Below are 24452 nucleotides of genomic sequence, written 5' to 3'. Positions count from 1 at the left end.
GTGGGTGTAACTGTAGCTGGATAGTACAAGGAAGATTTTTTCAGGTGAAGAGACTATTTTTGTCCTAAGTGTATTGGTGCTTACACAAAATAATATGTATTTTAAAATTCATAAACTGTACAATAAGAAAAAGATAATTTTACTGCATGATAATTAAAATAGATAGTGCTGTTCATTTGTCAGAAACGTGAAGGCTTTCTTCAATTTATTAGTGAAAGAGGGATGCATGGAAGAAAGAACTGGCCTACCAGCTTGCTGTATTTGATGGAAAAGTATTCTCAGAGGTCAAGGAAATTCTATGATGATTCTGCTAATATGTATTCAGAGTTTTAATTCCAATGAGGCTTGTGGGAAACCTCTGGGAACCAGAATATACAGATTTAAGGTTTTTTTTGTCATACTCCCAGCTAATGGTCTTATTAGATGATCTCCCAACTTAAACAGGTACATGTGGATGTTGGCTGTCAAGAAGTCCTGGCTTGCCAGTTAGGGGATCCTGGCATAACAAATATGGAACAGAAACTCTTTCCCACGTTAACCAGTCTCCATGCTGCATGTTTTTTTTTTTTTCCTTTCTATAATAATTCTTACCTGTGTAGATGACAGATTTCTAAGCTGGTAGAGAAAAATTACAATAGATCAAATTTTTTTTTTTTTTTTTTTTACTTCCTCTCTTTTGCCTGCTTCCTTACTGAAAGGTCTCAGTAATATCTCTGATATAACTCTGAGAAGCATAGATCTCCTATAAAGATGAATAAGGGAACATTGTTTAAGACAGATGTTAGAATCCAGTCTTCAACTCCTTATTCGGCTTTGTATGTCATCTCTGAGGTGCTGAGACCCACACCTCAAATCTCTTGCCCATCTCACATATATTGTCCCCTGCTGAACATGTCTTCCAAAGATGCAGCAAACATATCAAAATTACCAGGTTCTAAAATTAGGTATTAATTCTTTTAGCTCTTACCGGTTTTGGTTTTCTTTTTTTTTATACTTTATTTCAGTGAATAGGAATTATCCATGCGTTTCTCAAGCCAGGAACCAAGGAGTTATTTGTGGCTCCTTCCTTACTGCTCAGTGAGATTTTGTTTTATAGATCCTGACTCCTCAGTATGTTTTGTAACTGCTTATCCTTCATTCTCACTGACACTGATTAATGCCAGGCCACCATCATGTCACATGGCTTCTGCAATAGCCACAAACTGCTTTTTATTTCCTATTTAAATTCATTTTGAACACAGCAACCAGAATATTTCTTTAATGTAAATTTCAATTTACCACTTGTGAAAACTTATCAGTCATACCTCTTTCATTGACATAAAGTCTAGACGCCTTAATATGACCTAAATAGTTGTTCATGGTATAGATCTACTTCTCTGAGTGTTGTCTTAGTCACCTAGGGCTACTATAACAAAACACTGTAGACTGAGTGGCTTAAACAGCAGACATTTATTTCAGTTTTGGAGGCTGGAAGTCCAAGATCAACGTGTTGGCAGATTCATTCCCTGATGAAGACAGACCCCTTTCCTTGCTTCCAGATAGCCACCTTTTTACTATATACTCACATGGTGGGAGAGAAAGAGTGTGTGCTCCGATTTCTTTCTCTTCTTTATAAGGACATTAATCCCATCATAGGGTTCCCACTATCCTGACTCTGACTGACTAGAACAAATTACCCCTGGAGACCCTACCTCCACATAGACTCATATTGTGGGCTAGGGCTTCAGTATAAGAACTTTGGGAAAATACAAATAGTCCATAACAAGTATTAACAAACTACTTGCATTTATCTGCATTGAGCAGGTCAGTAAACTCTGTCATATAAGCCAGCTACATCTGGCGAACCACCTTGTTTTTTCACAGCCTGAAAAAGGTTTTTTTTACATTTTAGGTGATTATACTTTAAATGATTCTGTAAGTACCTATGTAGTATACTGATTTTGTCTGTGGGCCTGCAAAGTCTAAGTATTTACTTTTTGTCTTTTAAAAATAAACTTATTTTTTTATACTTGCACTTAGAGTAGATTATGCTTTTTGATTCCTTGCCCTTAGCATACTGTTTATGTAGAAGGTATTTTCCTCTTCCATGTTCTAGAGACCATATTTGTTTATTCTTTAGATTTTCTCTGACTTGATTTTGTTTTAGATTTTCTCTGACATGCCAAGACTTAGATATCCATCCATCGTGCTTTCATGGTAGTTGAGCCATTACCATACTGTAAAGAAACTGTTTCTGGGAAGACAAGTACCCTTGGAGGGCTCTTGCAACCTTGTTCAATTACCATTTGTAAAGTAGAGCCCTGGAGTGTTGGATGGTGAACCCTACTTCAGTAAAAGAGAACAAAGGAAATTGCAATAGAGAAGTTTATTACTAATAGGTATTGAAGGAAGTATTTGGCATGCCTGGAGGGGCCATAAAAGTGCAGGTAAGGAAAGTCACAAGTCCTGCGGTATGTGACTTTATTAGGATTGATGACTAGAGTGCTTTGGGATTCCTGAACTAATTCTGGATTGGTCAGTAGAAACCGAAAAGAATAGGGTTTTGATAACGCCAAGTGAGTTTATTTAAGGGGTGCGCAAGAGGAAGGCATTGGGAGGCAGGCATTGGGAGGCAGGGTAATTACAGCTCACAAGGGCTGTTGGGGAAATCCTATCAGGAATTTACATTTTCTTGTGATGCCGGGATTATTACCTAGGGGCATGAACTCATGGGAGGGGCTAGTTTCAGTTCAAGGCCTGGACAGGTCCCTTGGCCACACAAAATGGATGCCAAGGCAGCAATATCATAGTTTAGATACACTCTTGACAAAGACAAAGACGTGGGTATATCTTGTGCCTTCTACATTCTGGTTTCTATATGTGTTGAGTTATTGAGGGTATGTCTTTCAGTTGCCACATGGAGGGACAGCGTCAAATTCCCTCCCCACAAATTTGTTCAGATGTGAATACTGTATACTAAGAGGGTATGAAACAATTTATTACTCAAGTAATGATGCTTTCTGGGGAGAGCAGAGCAGGTACCCAAAGTGGACAAGAATAGTTTGAGTGAAGTTAAGAGAGGCAGGTAGCTCTGGTTTTTATTGCGGTTAAGGGATGTACCAGGTTGATGGGTTCCCATACTCAGGCTAGGTTTATGTGGTTTGAACTTCTCTGCTGATGTCAAGAAAGGTAGACTTTTTCCAACATGAAGTTTTGGATATTATAAAAGCTTACTACAGAAAAATAAAGAATATAAAGAGCATAAATCCATATTATATCACATAATGGAAAATTATAAAATAATTATAATAATCCTTTGGCTTATCACCATCCTGATGTATTTTTCAGCATTAAAGATAAAGTCATATTGTACATATACAATTCTTTTCCCTGCCCCCTACACATCATCTTCTCATGTGTCTAGATAAATTTATGAAACATCATATGCAGTGATTTATTGGTGAGTGTTAAGTTGAGGCATAAATATGAATGGTTTTCCTTCCTTTTTCCACTGTGCTTTCTTAGTACCTTCTCAGAGTGATATAATTATTCTGTTACTTTTCTGTTACTTTTACATTCATTGGAACAGACTAATTTTCCTTCTGTAAGATTAATTTTTTAACACTTTCATTATAAAATGAAACCTACAGAAAACCACACAAAACAAATATAGGGTTTAGCTAGTTATTAAAAGTTGAACATCTTTTTGGTAGTGTGGCAGTGCTTTTACTGATAGGTGTGTCTCAGCAAGCCAAAGCCTGCTCTGGACCTAGAAAACGATGTTCTCTATTGCCTTTGATACTTTGCTGCATCCTTATTTATCAGAGCTGGCTTGGGGCACCCAACCTTATTTTGTTTCACACATATATACATGTACACAGACAGCCAAATGTTTTTATAGGAGATAAGATTTTTTAAGTAAAACTACATAAGTCAGTGCTTAATGCAGAAAATGAGAAAATGCAAGTACGCTAACGAAAACAAAAAAAAAGAAAAACTCCATAACCTATGTTTTGGCTTCCTTTCAACTTTTTTCTTTGCATATTATACAGTGTTTTCTCTTTTTCCCCCATAAAATGGATAATTCTGTACATGCTGTTTTATAGACCTATTTTTTTAAATTTAATATTTAGTTCTTTTCAGTGGAAAAAATGTATTTTTTCATTTAAAGTTAAAAACATTTTGTGTTCATACCAGTACTTTGCACTTACATTCAGGAACATAGGTTTTTAATTTAATTTTATTGTTTTTTACATCCTTTTTTTCTTTTACCTAATTTGAGAATCCACTTTTCAACAAACATTAATATAATTGTTTTCATTTATATCCATGTATGCACAACCAGAATAATGATGCCAGTACTACCATCCATAATATAACTACTGAAAATAGTTTGAAAAATTTTCCTCACTTGCAATAGTTTCTCTCTAAGCATAATATCATAAACTTAATAGACAGTTAGACTCATTTATTTTAATTTACTTATGACTTACAGAGATTTGTCAAAGCATTTGTCAGAGCAAAAGATTAGAAACAACCGTCTGTTTTTCTACCCAATTGACATCTTTCCTTGTCTATAAATATATTTTCATTATTATTTTTTTTTTAGTACAAACACATTTATTTACTAACTAAAGGGATTATCCTAATTAAATCAACACTTTGAAATAGTTGCATGTAAAATGTTTGTGCTAAAGATAACTGAACACAGTAATGGAAAAAAAAAAAGCAGTATGGAGATTTGCTCATTGAACTGAGCTTGTTCATCGTCACAGCTAATTCCTGTCCAAAGTGGTGATGGAATTTTTACTCTACCTTTTCACAGACCCGAGTACAGATGACATTGTTCATTATGCATTCCACCACTAATTTCCCATTTTCCAATTTTCTTGTGATTGTACTTTCCTTCCTGTCCCACTCCTAATGTTGTATCAATGCACTATCTGTGAAGTTGTAGACCATCTGAGTTTTTCTGCCATCAGCTGTAGTTTCTTCAGACTTCTCGCCCAGGTTACATGAAAACTGTGAGGTTTTCCCAAAGTGCTCTCAGTTTTTATGGTGAGGTTTTTGTCCTCAGAAGAGATGATACAATCTGGTTTGGCCACCGCACCCACTTTTCACAGAGTCATTCCCACTCCTACTTCCCACTCCTACTTCCTTCATGTATTCGCCAAAGCCTTTGCTCTCCACTAAGCACCATCTTCTACTGGCTGCTGAATGGTGGCCATGGTGGGCACAGGTGAGTGGGCAAGCAGGCCGAGCAAGCAGAACAGCGTGGGGCGTCGGGAGTGTGGCTTGCTCATTATTATTATTATTTTTTTTTTTTAAAGATTTTATTTATTTATTTGACAGTCAGAGATCACAAGTAGGCAGAGAGGCAGGCAGAGAGAGAGAGGAGGAAACAGGCTCCTGGCGGAGCAGAAAACCAGATGCGGGGCTGGATCCCAGGATCATGACCTGAGCCAAAGGCAGACTTTAACCCACTGAGCCACCCAGGCACCCCTGTGTTTAGCCTTTTTTTGTTCTTGGGCATTTCTACTTTTTTGCCATTCTCTCTCTCTCTTTTTTTTTTTTTATATGAGAGAGAGAGAGAGAGAGAGAGAGGAAACACAAGCAGGGGGAGTGGGAGAGGGAAAAGCACGCTTCCTGCTGGGCAGGGAGCCCAACGTGAGACTCTGTTTCAGGACCCTGGGATTGTGACCTAACCCCAAGGCAGACGCTTAACCATCTGAGCCACCCTGTTGCCCCCTTTTTTGCCATTCTAAATAATGCTGCAGTAACAGTACCTACACATACATTTTCTGCATTTATCTATTGCTGAGGGCTAAAAAGACAAAGGAAGAACTTGTCTTTTTAAAAAGGTTTTAGTTAAATTTTGACAAATTGGTTGCCAGAAAGTTTATGAATCTAATCCTATCTGCATTATTAATGAGTACTAGATTCTTTTCAATTTTGCTAAGTCACCATTGGTGTTAGCATTTTTTCCTACATCTTATTTATTGGATGTTTATTTTATATTTTAGAAATTGTCTATTATGGCCTTTGCCAGTTTTTTTTTTCCCATGTCCTTTTATTTGGGGGGGGGGTGCTTTTAGGAAGACATATATTAAGGCAGCAGGTATTTCATGATGGAAAGAGGTTCTGTGAAATAATTCCTTTTTATGTCAAGGTTAAATAATTATCCAGAGGTGTTTCTTCATTTCTGCTTTTTCTGAAACAATTATTCCATTTGCTTTTAGTCCTCAATGCATTCTGGAAGGAAGGCAAACAGCACAAAATTGGAATGGTTTGGATGGAATACCCAACATAGAAAATAAATTCTAATTTTATTCATATTATCTGTAATAAAGTCGACATCCCCCTTCTATAAGAGTTTTTCAAATTCGTAATCTCTAAATTGTTTAAAAATTTATGGATTTCTGTGTCTTTTCATTTATATATACTAATGAAAGTTCTTGTAGTTGAATTAGTTCTTAGATTAGAAGTATCAGCTAGTAGACTTTAAACTTAGTTTTTATTTTGCTAATTAGACTTCAGAATAAGAGTCTTTGAAAGCAAAACATTACTCTTCTCAGGATAGGTGAGAGCCGGTAAGATTGCAAATAGAACCCCAGAGTGGCTGCTTATACCAGTTTAACTAGTCCACTAGTCCAGTACTATTTGTCTTTTATTTTTTATTTTTTAAAAGATTGTATTTATTTATTTCTTTGACAGAGAGAGACACAGAGATAGCGGGGCCACAAGCAGGGGGAGTGGGAGAGGGAGAAGCCGGCTTCTCTCAGAGCAGAGAGCCCGATATGCAGGGATCATGACCTGAGCCAAAGGCAGATGCTTAATGACTGAGCCACCCAGGTGCTCCAAATATTTGTCTTTTATAGAAAAAACAAATTAAGGCAAACCAAACCAGGGTAGTAGTGGTGCTGCTGAAGGTAAGAGTAGGTGGGTTTGACACAAGAAAGAAAATGAAATAATTATGTAGTTAAATACTTTTGTTATTTTACATGAGTGGTCCAATCCCTATGTATAATAAAACACAACCTCTCACACCAAATGTGAATAAATTTTGGGAGATTCTTTACCATCTTTGATTGTTCATGTTATCAAGGAGATTGGTTTAAGCATGGACTCAGGAGGTAGACCTTATGTGTTTGCATCCTATTTTGGCTCTCTGTACATTAATTTCTAGTAATTGTAATAGTCATTAAATCAGGGTTAAATAGGGTTATTTTGAAGGTTAAGTGAATTAATATTTGTAAAGTACTTAGAATAAGTGAATTGATATTTGTAAAGTACTTAGAACAATATTGTGCAGTGAGTATTGTGCAAGTTTTTAAAAATGAATTTAAAAAATTTCTTTGTGGGAGAAAGAGTAGGAGAAGAATATTATGAATAGTTTAACAAGTAAACTGAGTCTTTTTTATTAAAAAGTTTTTATCTTAAAAATTTATTTTTACAACATAAACATTGAGTGAATTCAGTCTATTATAGAGTGATATTTTCAAAACTAATGATTACATCCATTTTTTAAGGTAGATTACAGCATTTTTTACTGCTTTTATTCACAGGATATTCTGAATAATCTTGAATCATGTGACCTTGAGGACGATGACCTTATGCTTGATGTGGATCTGCCTGAGGATGCACCTCTTGAAAATGGTAAGTGACGATGATATTCAAACTCCAGAGGCATATATAGTTGAGCTGCTTGTCTAGGGCCAATTTAATATTTGTTACTTACAAACTTCCTAATCTCAATGAAGGAAGTCTTTCAGACTGAGAATCAGCCTTAGTGATATTAATTAGATTCATTTACAAACTTATTTAAATGTTTCAAACCTTGATTTTGTTGGTCTTAGACATGTCTGTATGATCCAGTGAAATTGTATATCTCTATTATAAAGTAAGTAGTAGGTAGGATTTGTCCTTTTTGCTCCTGTGTACATATCCAACTTTTCTTCCCTTTGTTTCATTTTGATTCTAAGAAGAAACACATTCAGAGAAAGAGAGATATCACTTGACTTGTGAAATAGTGGTAAAATTCATTAAGTTTTAACATGATAAATAAGTGTTACTAAGGATAAATATTTTTAAAAGGTCAATTCTGAAAATTTTAAAAAGATTATTTCTGGGAAAATGGAGACTTTCTAAATAAATCATTTCTCCCCGCCTTTTTTTTTTTTTTTTAACTCCCAAACCCAATCTGTCTTTCTTTCTGGATCCTAGTAACTGCTGGGGTAAGGATTTAGACAATCCATATGCAAGAGGGCCCTAGGTACTCTTGTCCCCACTGACTTAATATTTATAGCATTTTCTATCTTAAGGACTGATCTAGAATTAGAGACCAGCCTAAAAAAGCCCCTGGGGCAAAGGTTGAAATGGGAATTCTCTGGAAGGAGGAGTGGTTCCAGAAGTTCTGCATTTGCCTGGTCTCGCAGGCCTCCTGGGGAGAGATGAACCAAAGAAGCTGGTGAAGTTTTATACATGATGCTAGAAAAATGCAGGGATATTTTGGAGAGGGCAGATATTTGTTCTGGTGCTACTGAGGGTACTAGAAGCTCACATTTGTCACTCCCCCTGACCCATACTGCCAGGGTGCTCTGTAACAATCTCAGAATCTCAGTGGCTTTCAAAATATACATTTATTTTCCTTATTCATGGATCTATAGATTAGCTGGGCCCATTCAGGCTATGGGATTGAGTTCAGGTCTACTCCTTACTTCTTCATTTTGAGATCAGGATTACCTGGATCAGGTTTGTCTCATGGCAGATGGAGAAGGACAATAGGCTGAACAGAGACATGCATATCTTAGGGTCTTCACTTAGAGTCTTGACTTAGAATCAACACACTGTTACTTCTGCCCACATTCTGTTGGCCAAAGCAAGTTATATGGCCAAGCCTAATACCAGTGGGACTGGGAAGTGTATTCTGTTCACGGTGAGGAACTCTGTGGCAGAAGACACTGAATATATAATTCTACTAAAGGAGATAGTGAAGAGCTGAGAACGATATCTACTCTACTACAGGGTTTGAGGCTGTAGCACCTTCTCGTGGTTCTGCTGTCACCTAGGATGCTCAGAGCTGAGTTCTAGTCTACTGAGAAAGAAAAATCACAGCCAACATCCAGGAAGAAGAATAGGGAAAATAATAGAACTCCCAGGATTAGACTGGCCCAAGGAAGCAATAACGAAAGCACTTAAAGAAATACAGTTGCAGCATAGTGCTTTCTGGAGCTATAAAAGATTTTCTACCAGAATAGTTGAGTAGATGACAGAAAGCATAGCTACTGTTGAAATCCAAATTAGTGGCCTGGAAGGTCAAGTGGAAAAATAAAGAAAAATACAGGAAAATGTAGAACACAGAGGGAAAACATAAGCCATTAACAGTTATGGGGGGAATGAGATGATTGAAGAGATTTCATGTGAGGTTTTAAGGGCTGGTAGTGAGGGTTGAGAGATGTACTTCCTTGGAATAAATCACATCCTAGATAATGCATTTGACTTTGACAGATTTTAACTTCTCTTTGGAAACTTTAAACCCTTTGTGAGCTATAGGAATTGGTATTAAAGCCTGCCTCATCTTTAGAGGACAGCCAGAAGTTATCCTCATGTTGGATCAAATTAGAAGAATAAGGAAATTTAAAGTCTGTGAGGTCTTGGTTGGGGACTTGTGAAAAGTAGTAGGGAACCCATGAGGTATAACATCTCACATATATCGTAGATTTTCCTCAGAGAAGGCAAACAAGTTTTTGACTGTTTTGAGCTAACAGAACAGTGAAGAAAGCAGAACGTAAGTCTAAAATATGTAGCCTTTGGAGTCACCTGTATGCTTTCAAAAGGTGTTAGTCTACTTTCTTTCTTTCTTTTTTTTTTTTTAAAGATTTTATTTATTTATTTTGTCAGAGAGAGAGCGAGCGAGAGCGAGCACAGGCAGACAGAGTGGAAGGCAGAGTCACAGGGAGAAGCAGGCTCCCTGCGGAGCAAGGAGCCCGATGTGGGACTCGATCCCAGGATGCTGGGATCATGACCTGAGCCGAAGGCAGCTGCTTAACCAACTGAGCCACCCAGGCGTCCCAGTGTTAGTCTACTTTCGAAGTCTGCAGTGGATTTAACCTTTCTTTGCTTACAGAACTGAATCAGAGCTCAGTCTGCATTCATAGAGAAGACTTTGTTGACAGCCTCTGAAAGCCCTTTTCTTTTTTTTTTTTTTTTTCAATTTTATTTTATTTATTTATTTATTTATTTTTTAATTTTTTATTTTTTATAAACATATATTTTTATCTCCAGGGGTACAGGTCTGTGAATCACCAGGTTTACACACTTCACAGCACTCACCAAATCACATACCCTCCCCAATGTCCATAATCCCACCCCCTTCTCCCAAACCCCCTCCCCCCGGCAACCCTCAGTTTGTTTCGTGAGATTAAGAGTCACTTATGGTTTGTCTCCCTCCCAATCCCATCTTGTTTCATTTATTCTTCTTCTACCCACTTAAGCCTCCATGTTGTATCACCACTTCCTCATATCAGGGAGATCATATGATAGTTGTCTTTCTCTGCTTGACTTATTTCGCTAAGCATGATACGCTCTAGTTCCATCCATGTTGTTGCAAATGGCAAGATTTCATTTCTTTTGATGGCTGCATAGTATTCCATTGTGTATATATACCACATCTTCTTGATCCATTCATCTGTTGATGGACATCTAGGTTCTTTCCATAGTTTGGCTATTGTGGACATTGCTGCTATAAACATTCGGGTGCATGTGCCCCTTTGGATCACTACATTTGTATCTTTAGGGTAAATACCCAATAGTGCAATTGCTGGGTCATAGGGCAGTTCTATTTTCAACATTTTGAGGAACCTCCATGCTGTTTTCCAGAGTGGCTGCACCAGCTTGCATTCCCACCAACAGTGTAGGAGGGTTCCCCTTTCTCCGCATCCTCGCCAGCATCTGTCATTTCCTGATTTGTTGATTTTAGCCATTCTGACTGGTGTGAGGTGATATCTCATTGTGGTTTTGATTTGTATTTCCCTGATGCCGAGTGATATGGAGCACTTTTTCATGTGTCTGTTCGCCATCTGGATGTCTTCTTTGCAGAAATGTCTGTTCATGTCTTCTGCCCATTTCTTGATTGGATTATTTGTTCTTTGGGTGTTGAGTTTGCTAAGTTCTTTATAGATTCTGGACACTAGTCCTTTATCTGATATGTCGTTTGCAAATATCTTCTCCCATTCTGTCAGTTGTCTTTTGATTTTGTTAACTGTTTCCTTTGCTTTGCAAAAGCTTTTGATCTTGATGAAATCCCAGTAGTTCATTTTTTCCCTTGCTTCCCTTGCCTTTTGCGTAGTTCCTAGGAAGATGTTGCTGCGGCAGAGGTCGAAGAGGTTGCTGCCCGTGTTCTCCTCAAGGATTTTGATGGATTCCTTTCGTACATTGAGATCCTTCATCCATTTTGAGTCTATTTTTGTGTGTGGTGTAAGGAAATGGTCCAATTTCATTTTTCTGCATGTGGCTGTCCAATTTTCCCAACACCATTTATTGAAAAGGCTGTCTTTTTTCCATTGGACATTCTTTCCTGCTTTGTCGAAGATTAGTTGACCATAGATTTGAGGGTCTATTTCTGGGCTCTCTATTCTGTTCCATTGATCTATGTGTCTGTTTTTGTGCCAGTACCATGCTGTCTTGATGATGACAGCTTTGTAATAGAGCTTGAAGTCCGGAATTGTGATGCCACCAACGTTGGCTTTCTTTTTCAATATCCCTTTGGCTATTCGAGGTCTTTTCTGGTTCCATATAAATTTTAGAATTATTTGTTCCATTTCTTTGAAAAAGATGGATGGTACTTTGATAGGAATTGCATTAAATGTGTAGATTGCTTTAGGTAGCATAGACATTTTCACAATATTTATTCTTCCAATCCAGGAGCATGGAACATTTTTCCATTTGTTTGTGTCTTCCTCAATTTCTTTCATGAGAACTTTATAGTTTTCTGAGTATAGATTCTGTGTCTCTTTGGTTAGGTTTATTCCTAGGTATCTTATGGTTTTGGATGCAATTGTGAATGGGATTGACTCCTTAATATCTCTTTCTTCTGTCTTGTTGTTGGTGTAGAGAAATGCAACTGATTTCTGTGCATTGATTTTATATCCTGACACTTTACTGAATTCCTGTATAAGTTCTAGCAGTTTTGGAGTGGAGTCTTTTGGGTTTTCCACATATAGTATCATATCATCTGCGAAGAGTGATAATTTGACTTCTTCTTTGCCAATTTGGATGCCTTTAATTTCCTTTTGTTGTCTGATTGCTGAGGCTAGGACCTCTAGTACGATGTTGAATAGCAGTGGTGATAATGGACATCCCTGCCGTGTTCCTGACCTTAGCGGAAAAGCTTTCAGTTTTTCTCCATTGAGAATGATATTTGCGGTGGGTTTTTCATAGATGGCTTTGATGATATTGAGGTATGTGCCCTCTATCCCTACACTTTGAAGAGTTTTGATCAGGAAGGGATGTTGTACTTTGTCAAATGCTTTTTCAGCATCTATTGAGAGTATCATATGGTTCTTGTTCTTTCTTTTATTGATGTGTTGTATCACATTGACTGATTTGCGGATGTTGAACCAACCTTGCAGCCCTGGAATAAATCCCACTTGGTCGTGGTGAATAATCTTTTTAATGTACTGTTGAATCCTATTGGCTAGTATTTTGTTGAGTATTTTCGCATCTGTGTTCATCAAGGATATCGGTCTATAGCTCTCTTTTTTGGTGGGATCCTTGTCTGGTTTTGGGATCAAGGTGATGCTGGCCTCATAAAATGAGTTTGGAAGTTTTCCTTCCATTTCTATTTTTTGGAACAGTTTCAGGAGAATAGGAATTAGTTCTTCTTTAAATGTTTGGTAGCCCCGGGAAGCCGTCTGGCCCTGGGCTTTTGTTTGTTTGGAGATTTTTAATGACTGTTTCAATCTCCTTACTGGTTATGGGTCTGTTCAGGCTTTCTATTTCTTCCTGGTTCAGTTGTGGTAGTTTATATGTTTCTAGGAATGCATCCATTTCTTCCAGATTGTCAAATTTATTGCCGTAGAGTTGCTCATAGTATGTTCTTATAATAGTTTGTATTTCTTTGGTGTTAGTTGTGATCTCTCCTCTTTCATTCATGATTTTATTTATTTGGATCCTTTCTCTTTTCTTTTTGATAAGTCGGGCCAGGGGTTTATCAATTTTATTAATTCTTTCAAAGAACCAGCTCCTAGTTTCGTTGATTTGTTCTATTGTTTTTTTGGTTTCTATTTCATTGATTTCTGCTCTGATCTTTATGATTTCTCTTCTCCTGCTGGGCTTAGGGTTTCTTTCTTGTTCTTTCTCCAGCTCCTTTAGGTGTAGGGTTAGGTTGTGTACCTGAGACCTTTCTTGTTTCTTGAGAAAGGCTTGTACCGCTATATATTTTCCTCTCAGGACTGCCTTTGTTGTGTCCCACAGATTTTGAACCGTTGTATTTTCATTATCATTTGTTTCCATGATTTTTTTCAATTCTTCTTTAATTTCCCGGTTGACCCATTCATTCTTTAGAAGGATACTGTTTAGTCTCCATGTATTTGGGTTCTTTCCAAACTTCCTTTTGTGGTTGAGTTCTAGCTTTAGAGCATTGTGGTCTGAAAATATGCAGGGAATGATCCCAATCTTTTGATACCGGTTGAGTCCTGATTTAGGACCGAGGATGTGATCTATTCTGGAGAATGTTCCATGTGCACTAGAGAAGAATGTGTATTCTGTTGCTTTGGGATGAAATATTCTGAATATATCTGTGATGTCCATCTGGTCCAGTGTGTCGTTTAAGGCCTTTATTTCCTTGCTGATCTTTTGCTTGGATGACCTGTCCATTTCAGTGAGGGGAGTGTTAAAGTCCCCTACTATTATTGTATTATTGTTGATGTGTTTCTTTGATTTTGTTATTAATTGGTTTATATAGTTGGCTGCTCCCACATTGGGGGCATAGATATTTAAAATTGTTAAATCTTCTTGTTGGACAGACCCTTTGAGTATGATATAGTGTCCTTCCTCATCTCTTATTATAGTCTTTGGCTTAAAATCTAATTGATCTGATATAAGGATTGCCACTCCTGCTTTCTTCTGATGTCCATTAGCATGGTAAATTCTTTTCCACCCCCTCACTTTAAATCTGGAGGTGTCTTCGGGCTTAAAATGTGTTTCTTGGAGGCAACATATAGATGGGTTTTGTTTTTTTATCCATTCTGATACCCTGTGTCTTTTGACAGGGGCATTTAGCCCATTCACATTCAGGGTAACTATTGAGAGATATGAATTTAGTGCCATTGTATTGCCTGTAAGGTGACTGTTACTGTATAGGTCTCTGTTCCTTTCTGATCTACCACTTGTAGGCTCTCTCTTTGCTTAGAGGACCCCTTTCAATATTTCCTGTAGAGCTGGTTTGGTATTTGCAAATTCTTTCAGTTGTTGTTTGTCCTGGAAGCTTTTAATCTCTCCTTCTATTTTCAATGATAGCCTAGCTGGATATAGTATTCTTGGCTGCATGTTTTTCTCGTTTAGTGCTCTGAAAATATCATGCCAGCTCTTTCTGGCCTGCCAGGTCTCTGTGGATAAGTCAGCTGCCAATCTAATATTTTTACCATTGTATGTTACAGACTTCTTTTCCCGGGCTGCTTTCAGGATTTTCTCTTTGTCATTGAGACTTGTAAATTTTACTATTAGGTGACGGGGTGTGGGCCTATTCTTATTGATTTTGAGGGGCATTCTCTGAACCTCCTGAATTTTGATGCTCGTTCCCTTTGCCATATTGGGGAAATTCTCCCCAATAATTCTCTCCAGTATACCTTCTGCTCCCCTCTCACTTTCTTCTTCTGGAATCCCAATTATTCTAATGTTGTTTCGTCTTATGGTGTCACTTATCTCTCGAATTCTCCCCTCGTGGTCCAGTAGCTGTTTGTCCCTCTTTTGCTCAGCTTCTTTATTCTTTGTCATTTGGTCTTCTATATCACTAATTCTTTCTTCTGCCCTTTTCTAACATCTTCTAGTTTCCCATGCAATGGATGGAAATTCAGTTGATACTACTCCAATATATGGCACTTTGGCATATTGAATAGTTTAAGCTTAAGGAGTTTGAGAAAAGTACAGAAACAAGAAAGTCACTTTGACTTTCTCTCCACCTCACCCTCCTTCTCTGAAATAGGTCACAAAACCCTCATGTGAGAGGTACGTACCTTCCCTATACCCAAAGGAAAGGCACATTCTTAATTCCAAGACAAAGAGACTCCAAAGAAGAATCCTAAAAAAATAGGGCTTGCTAAGTTTCCCTCAGTTTACTATAGTTACCTCATACTCTTTATCCTGTCATATTCCTCCACTTTGTATCAAACCTAGCATAAAAACACACAGGTCTGTTTCTTTGGGTCTTTATTTCCTTGTGAAGGTTCCTGTGTCACATACCATATTAAATAAGTTTTTATGCTTTCCTTCTGTTAATCTGTCTTGTCAGTTTAACTTTCTGACCCTACAAGGGTCAAGAAAAATTATTCCTTTCCTATACAATCAATCACGTTTCTTTAGTTATATCACCTTCAAAATTTTCACACTGTGCCTTTTCCATTTCATCTTTTGCACCTGGGGTTCCCTCTTATATATAAACTAATAGGTATTAGGGATCCTAGATTATCAATTCCTGAAAGTATTCTAAATTCCTTTGCAAATTTCTCATAATCTTATTTAGATCTTAGAAAACATGCAGCCATGATTCTCAGCTTAGAATGAGACCAGGTCTTAAAAATCAATCTTACGGTTTTTCTCTCTTCTGAAGGAAGTTTAGCTTTAAGAGATAGTGAGTCTTTGAGTTTCTGGCCAGCTTCAGGGTAGGGAAACAGGTCAAGGAAGAGATGGGGCAGAGCAGAATCGAGGATTGTAGAACGAGGGAAGATGAATAAAATGAGAAAGGACTTTGGTTTTCAGTTGTGATTAGGAAGGATCTGAAAGACAAAATTGTTTTAATTCTCTTACATTTTTTCTTTTACCTTTGTCAGGGAATCCCTTAAGGAAGCAGTTTTGGTTCCGAATTTCTTTTGGCAGACTACTGAATATTTGGTATTTGTTCCTTTTTTATTCTGAAGTGTCCGTCAAATGAATGTTCAGATTGCATCAAACACATAATTATAAGGCTTTATTCTCTTGCTCCAGAACATCTAATGGGCACTCATTGCCTACAGCTTAAAGCCTTGCATTCAGCATATTTATCGTTTAATCCCCAGGTTTATGATGTTTCCATAGTGTATACCTTGTCACATGTGCTATTTCATCTACTACTTGTGTTTTTAAACTTTTCTCTGTTGAAAAATGTCTTCTGAGGCTCCTGGATGGCATAGTCGGTTCAGCATCTACCTTTGACTTAGGTCATGATCCTGGGTCCATCTGTTTCTCCCTCTTCCTCTGCCATCCCCTAACCCCTCGCCCCCCGCCCCCGCTCACTTGTGCTCTCTCTCTCTCAAATAAATAAATGAAATCTTAAAAAAAAGAAAGATCTTTCTGATTACTTCCTGAATCCCACACCGCCAAGTTATGATTCCTATTAAATTGTACTTACTCTGTGTTATATTTCCTAAGGTCATATTTTTGCCCTTAAAAATTTTTTTTTCATTTTATTTTATTTCTTTTCAGTGTTCCAGCGTTCATTGTTTATGCACCACACCCAGTGCTCCATCAAATACAACATTTTTGTTTTTTATTGAGATATAGTCATATGAGCTCTATAGTATTGTCCTTGATCACTTTCCAGTTACTGTATGTTCTTCTGGAAATGTATCTTCCTTTTTAAGTGCTGATTGTGTTTAGTAATAACAAGGGTCATGATTTTTTTTTTTTTTATATGAGCTTTTCTTCTTTCAAACCAAATTTTAGTTCAAAGTTTTTCTGATCAGATTGTAAAACCTCCTGCAGAGCACGTTCTTTCTAGTCTTTGTAATGTGTAATTTCTTCCTGCCTTCTTTGTAGCCAGTTGTTATTCACAGGTGGAAATAATGCCTGTCTCATCCATTTACCCTTCCTATGACTTTAAATAGTCAGAAAAATAATTTAGGTTACTTTTGGTGTTATATTTTGATCCTTTATCAAATCAGAAGAAAAGAGTGTGATGAGTGGTCGATCTAGGTATCCCATGTACTATACCTTTCAGTTAGCTATATATAGTAGATCCTGTTTCCTCTCCAGAGAATAAGGGTCCTGATATTATCTTTGTCTCCTACTCAGAGTAATAGAACTAAAATCTGCTGCTTTATACTTTTAGACCTGGAAATCTCCTTCATGGGGCCTTTCTTTATTTTCTAGGCCTAAATGCATAGTTAAGGCAAAATCTGGTGTATAGAGAGCTGTGATCAACATATTGGGTTAAAATTTTTCAAACCAGGCTATGTTTTGGTTTGCCTCATCATGCCCTATGGTATTTCATGTTCAGATTTATTTTGGATTTATTTCATTTCTTAGTCTTCTCTGTCCTGTTCCATTATTAGCTATGGAAATGGTTTTGATTTATCTCCATCTTGTAATTTTGTTTGCTTTCCATTTTCTGTCAGAGAACCTCCAATCTTATCGAAGAAACCACCACTAATGTTACTTCGCATTACCTTCTTAATAACATTTTAAGGTATATAAACATATGTTTAATGGATGTCTCAGATAAGAGTAGAGTTAACCCTTTAACAGTACAAGGTTGAAATATGTGGGCTCATTTGTATGTGGGTTTTTTCAATAAAGGACAGTGCTGTAAATGTGTTTATTTTCCTTATGATTTTCTTTCATTCATTCATTCATTCTTTTTTTTTTTTTAAAGATTTTATTTATTTATTTGACAGAGAGAGAGAGAGAGAGAGAGAGAGAGATCACCAGTAGGCAGAGAGCCAGGCAGAGAGAGGGAGAGAGAGGGGAAGCAGGCTCCCTGCTGAGCAGAGAGCCCAATGCGGGGCTCAATCCCAGGACCCCGAGATCATGACCTGAGCCGAAGGCAGAGGCTTAACCCAGTGAGCCACCCAGATGCCCCTTCCTTATGATTTTCTTAATAACATTTTCTTTTTTTGATATAATGCAGTATTATAAATGTATTTTTTCTTATGATTTTCCTATTTACATTTTATTTTCTTTAGCTTACTTTATTGTAAGAATACAGTGTATAGTACATATAATGTACAAAATATGTGTTAAATGGCTATGTTATTGATAAGGCGTCTGGTCAACAGTAGGCCTTTAGTAGTTAATATTTTGTGTATCAAAAGTGATACACAGATTTTTGACTATACATGGGGTCCCATACCTCTAACACCCACATTGTTCAAAGGTCAACTATACAAGCAGAATCTTTAAAGAATCTTACAGCAGTCATTTATCTGAGAATTTAGGCCAGCTATCTCAGGGTATACCAATAGTTTTGTGGTCTTGGCAAATGTTTGTATCCACTGTTTATGTGTCCATTGGACCTGTGGTTGAGTTCTTGTTTCAGTGAAGGTACTTTAATATGTATCGTGTGTGTAGTATCAACAATCTCTTTAGTAAAAACAAACATGGCATATCAATTTTATGTACTTTAATTTCCACAGTATATAATCCCATCTCCTGGCCTATTTGCCTGGTTCATTTGCTTCTTGTTACTCTACATGCACTGTGTTGATATCCCAATTATATATCAGATTCTTTTTTTTTTTTTTTTTTTTAAGATTTTATTTATTTATCAGAGAGAGAGAGGGAGAGAGTGAGCACAGGAAGACAGAATGGCAGACAGAGGCAGAGGGAGAAGCAGGCTCCCTGCTGAGCAAGGAGCCCGATGTGGGACTTGATCCCAGGACGCCGGGATCATGACCTGAGCCGAAGGCAGCCGCTTAACCAACTGAGCCACCCAGGCGTCCCTATATATCAGATTCTTATGACAGAATTTCTTATTTGGGGAGTGAGTGGAATTTTACTTGCCTTAATTAAATATGAATTCAAATGAAACTAGATACAGATTATCTCTAGCTATATAGATATTTTAATGCCATGTGAAAATACTTGATGAGCTTAACTGAGTCTTTGTGTATGATACAAATGTTAACTAAAATCAATTTTAAGCCTTTTTAGAGTATTTTAAAATTTTTCTTTTCTGATTTCATCTTCTGGTCCTTATTTTTTTCATTATAATGGTCACCATGCCTTTATTTGTCCTAACAGGTTTTCTATAAATGAACTTTAAAAAAAACAGATAAAAAATAGATTGTAGTTTAACTCAATAAAATGACAAGAAACTGAAATAATTTCAAATGTAAGTCTTTAAAAAATTTTTCCTTTAAAATTTTTTAAACTATAAAATGTATAGTTTTTTCCCCAAAATTGATTTCTGTAATGGTTATAAACAAAATTTAAAAGTTTTAAAAAGTTGTATAAAATTATTATGCATTTAGAAGAAATATGTTATAGTTAGTTTATATAAGAATTGAATATCTGCACTTTACTTTTTTGGAGTGGGAAAGTTTGTTTTTATCTGGTGTACTATAATGAAATACTTTCCATATTTCAAATTCAAGTTTTAGATTCAGTGAAAATAATCATTTAAATAATTAAATTGGGGATTACATTGATTTCTACAGCTTCCTTACCAAGGAATTCAAAGCATTCTGGATTTGAACTTTCTCATGTAATAATTCTCAAACTAGAGAAACCTTTTCTGTTCCTGGCTTGAGTTAGTGTTTAGTTGTATTTTTAGTAACAGTCCTAACTCAGTAGCTATGTAACCACTGAGCGAAGATGGAGTCACAGGGTAAACTGGGCTTGCTTCCCACAGGGAGGGCTGGGAGTTGAGCAGGAAGGAAGGCCTGTTTGTCAGTGCCTTGTATGCAACTATGTCTGAGTAGGCAGCGGGGCGACACAATGTCTCCCTTGTACAAAGTAACTCTCTTAGTGAGTGCTCAGATATGTGACGAAAAAAGTGTTTGGGTAAGTGAAAGGGAAGCTTGGGGTGTTTCAAGGAGATTCTTTTCGTGTTTTTGTGGCATTTGGATTTCAGGGAGTGTACTATTTGTTGCTGCAAAGTACTGGCTTTGTTTTCAGTGACATTTTAGACTTTTTGAACAAGCTTTACTGTAGACAGATTGGAGCTTCTTACTTTCTAAACTGTGAGCTTAATTTTAAAAATACTATTTGTTTGTGATGAAAATTTAATGTGTGCTTCTTGAAATCAGTAAAAGCTAATTGTGGCATTTATTTTTGGGAAGGAGTTCTCTACTAGACTTAAAATCTTCTACTTTTTCTAATTATTTTCATTCTGTATTCAGAACCAGCTAGTGATAATGACGAAAACACTAAAAGCTGATTACTGGTGTTTAAAATGTATAATGTTGATAACAAGGATAATTTGCTTGTTTTAAAACACTGGGACCATTGTTACTTAAGTGCCTGTGATATGAAAGTTTTTAATTTACTTCAATTTGAATGCTGTAAAGTTCAGTTTTCACCAACAAAACCCGGTTACTTTTCTTATGGGAATTTTGATTTTGTGATTAGCTAATATAAATGGCTGGTATTTTTAGCATGTCATTTTTATATTCTCAGCAGCATTTAATTATCAAGCTATAAGTAATTAACTTTTACAGAGTGTGTACATGTTTATTGTGTTTTGCTTTTGAATCTGTCTAGTGGAGTGTGACAATATGAACCGCTTTGACCGGTCAGACAGAAATGTTCGGCAGTCTCAGGAAGGATTTTGGAAAAGGCCACCCCAGAGGTGGAGTGGACAGGAGCATTACCACCTCAGCCATCCTGACCACTATCATCACCATGGAAAAAGTGACTTGAGCAGGTGAGTCTAGTTTAGATTACATTTCCTATCTTTTGATTATTTTTGAATTATTATATTTCCATGCCCCCTCAAAACTATTTTTTAATTTGGTTTTTAGATGTACCAGAAATATTTCAAATTATGTATGATACTACTTGGAATAATTTGTCTAATTCTTTCCTTTTGGCCCAAATCATTTTTCATTAGCTTTATCATAAATAAAAATATTTTATTTATGTCTGCTATTTAGACTTTATGTTTTGATGTGATTTTCTAGTTCTCATTTGGGAATGATTATATGTTGAATTTGTTAATTATTTTAAAAATAATGTATGAAATTAGTGCGAAGTGATTTGTTTTCTTTTGCTTAAATAAATTAAAACTTAAAAGTTTCTCAAGTACTATTAGAAACAGAAGATACTGTACAATGCCAGGATTCTTTTCCTTTTTGAAGCATATAGCATAGTTTTAAATTTGATAAAAGAGAAATAATATGGCTCTGTAGTCAATCAAACCTGAGATTAAACCCTGGCATGATACAGATTAGCTTTGTGAGCTTAAATAATTTATTTAAACCCTCTCTACTTCAGTTATCATCCATAAAACAGAGTTGATAATACTTTCTGTGTTCAAGGATGAGAGACAAAAGTACTTGAGCATTATAAGGATTAGAGTAGGTACCCCAATGTGGTGGTAGTTATTATTAATTTTCTTCCTTTTTCCTTCCTTGTTTCATTTCACTGGGGATCTTAGGTAATTTTGGGGCACAGTTACCATACAGATAATAAAAATTGGATAAAGAAACAATGGAAGGGAAATGTATGGTCCCATATAGTTCTTGAAATAAGAAAAAAAAAATTGTCTCTAAGAATCCTTGCAGCAAAAACAAAGAATAAACTTTGGTCCATTACAAGATTTATACTTTACATAAGATAAAGAATGTGTTTCTCCTGAATTGATTTGCTTTCACGAGACAAAAACCTAAGAGAAGTTGCTTTGCATGAGTTCTTAGAAGGGGAATACTTTGTGATATAGTGGACAGGTCTCAGACAGCTTCCCAAAATTCCCTAAGTCCATTTTTTACTTATGTTCTTCAGTGCAAGCTACAAAGAAGTAGTGAGAAAAGGCAGTTCTGCAGTGGGTCACAAAATAATGAGGTTTAACTAAGAATCCTTCTGTTGATATAATTTTAAATGATAAAATGTAGACGATCGGAAGAATACATGGAATATATATTTTTCCAGTAATTATGTTGGTTATTGTTTTTTATACCTGGGCTTTTGATAAGGAGTGGTCATCAGAGAGTTGTTATTGTCAGTCAAGAATATGATGTAAAGGTAGTTGTGATTGCAAATAGTGAAGATTATGCTTCCCTCATCTTTGACGGTTGGTTTATAGGAAGGTAAATTTAAGGCCAACTTATAAAAATTTAGAAGCCTAACTAAAAATGTGAACCATTGCTTATACTTCTGATAAGATTTATTCATCCATTTAACAAATACTCATTGAGAACCTACATGTTGAATTCTGTGCTAAATTCTAAAGCCAGGATGAATTTGGAGATAGTGGGAGAGGTGATAGCTGTGGATTGGTAATGGCTTCTTAGAGCATTGTTCTGAGGATGCTAAAAACAATTATGTAATGCATGAGCTCAGTTGGAGTCATCACAGTTATTGGTTATGTAGAAATTCATGTGCCTCTTCCATCCCATGCAAAGTTGAGTAGTAAATACTTTTTGGATGTTGACTCTGTGGGAGAGGTAGGTATATTACAGTGTTAGTGCAGTACAATGATGATAGGTGCTTAATTAAAGTGATTTATATAGGACTCCAGAGACATGCAGCATCTGGATTTTGTCTAGGGTAGTGGTCTGTAAAGGAAGTTACTATTGATCGGGTAAGTGTGACTGTAGAGATTGTAGAGGAGTGGTTTCTATAGAAGGATGAGTATTCAGATGGAAAAAAATAACATGTACAAAAACATGTATCAGTACTATGGACTTTTTAGAGAGTTTAGTTCATACCTGGATTGCTAAGTCATTTGAAGGAATGAATAGATGTGATCTCTAACTCTAACGGCAAAACTCTCTAAGATAAAGAGTGACAAATTTCGGTTAAAATGGGATTATAAATTATACTGTCCCAAATGGAATGAATTACATGGATGGAGGTAGTAATCTCTGACCCTGAGGATAAGCAAGCTGAGACTGATTAGTCATCTTTCAGAAAAGTTAAAGAACAGTTTCCAAAAACCATATCCCCAGATGTTAAAAGGTGTAGAAGAATGATTTTCTGATCAAATAAGTACAGGAATAAACAAATTAATGTTAAATGAGTTTTTTGTAAAGTGGACTTTGCATTACCTTTAATATATAAATATAGTACTATGATTTTACAAAATGTGGTAAAAGATAGAATATATAGCCATTTCATAAGACATATGACCGCAGGTCCTTTTACATGGTGTATTTTGAGGGACTAGTGATTTTTGGATCATCAACACTGGTGATTCTTAGGGAGGAGAGAGAAATGTACCATATTCTTGGGGGTTGCTCATTTAACTCAGTGCAGAACTTCCCAACAACTGGGCACACTGGTTTTTCATGAATAGTTATAGATTAACCATTTTATGGATCCCTTCAGGCTTTGAGGTGGCAATCTGGGTTTGTGATATCTAGATCCCCTAGAGCTAGTTATGAATTTGGATGGTACAGAGAGGAGAGACCCCATTTAAGATAAGCCTTACTCTCCAGTATACCTTTAAACTATTCTTTTCTCTCCATGCCTTGATTTTAAAAAGTTTGGATGCATTAATCCCAGGGCCTTTTGACATTACATGTGTAAAAGTATCTCTTCCCATTCTATGACTTCTTGAGTGTAAGTTCCCTTTCCTTTCTATCCTTTAATTCCCATCATTGTCCTTTTTGTTTTGTTTTGTTTTTTAAATTATAGGAATCTGTCTTATCCATAATTTAGGGGACTGGTAGTTCTGAACCTCTGATCATTTTCCTTTGTATTTTTTTTTATTAAATTTTTTTATTTTTTATAAACATATATTTTTATTCCCAGGGGTACAGGTCTGTGAATCACCAGGTTTACACACTTATGATAATACTATGCTCTCTTTCCATCTGGCCTAAGCTTTCACTCCTCTTTCTTCCGCAACCTCCTTCTTTCCCTGTTTTTATATGAAGATTCTTATTTTCCAGTCATTCTAGTACTTCACTATTTGGAGGTAGGGTCTTTGTCTTCACTCCTTATTTGCTTCTCATCAAAGTTATTTATTCTTCAGACTCTTTCCTTTGAGACTTAGGGCATTTGGCTATATCAGATCCTCCTTACTGGTCCCTACAGCTCACTCACAAAAATCTTGACCTTGGCTCATTTTGCCTCTTCATCATAAGCTTTGCTGCAGTCCTGAATGTCTCCAGTGTTCATATACATGATTCATTTAACCTCCTGGCTCCTTAGTGTCTTAGGATTCTCTATACAAGATCATGTCATCAGAGATTCGACATAGTTTTACTTTTTTCTTTCCCATCCAGTTACTTTTTTCCTCCTGCATACTTCCGATGACTAGAACCTCCAATACAGTGTTGAACAGGAGTGGTGAGAGCAAACATTTATGCCTTTCTAATGTTAGGGGTAAAGCATTTAAT

General features: G+C 36.4%; 1 protein-coding gene and 1 pseudogene across 10 annotated transcripts in view; one reads left to right on the top strand and one right to left on the bottom strand.

Annotated features, from left to right (window-relative positions):
* Positions 1–24452, top strand: part of CCSER2 (coiled-coil serine rich protein 2) — a 199710-nt gene that overhangs the window by 78581 nt on the left and 96677 nt on the right. For 8 of the 10 annotated variants that reach the window (XM_059169721.1, XM_059169728.1, XM_059169723.1 and 5 more), the window contains 2 exons: positions 7545–7635; positions 20653–20815. In XM_059169721.1, the coding sequence (XP_059025704.1) occupies positions 7545–7635; positions 20653–20815 (254 nt within the window). Of the gene's footprint in view, positions 1–7544; positions 7636–19803; positions 19954–20005; positions 20133–20652; positions 20816–24452 lie in introns of those variants that run through there. The other 2 variants (XM_059169729.1, XM_059169731.1) reach the window with 2 other exon arrangements.
* Positions 4584–5207, bottom strand: LOC131828753 (fatty acid-binding protein 5-like; annotated as a pseudogene).

Source organism: Mustela lutreola, chromosome 4 (assembly GCF_030435805.1).
Source record: "Mustela lutreola isolate mMusLut2 chromosome 4, mMusLut2.pri, whole genome shotgun sequence".
Classification (NCBI taxonomy): Eukaryota; Metazoa; Chordata; class Mammalia; order Carnivora; family Mustelidae; genus Mustela; species Mustela lutreola.
Note: the sequence above shows the minus strand (reverse complement) of the source record. Positions and strands in the feature narration are given on the sequence as shown.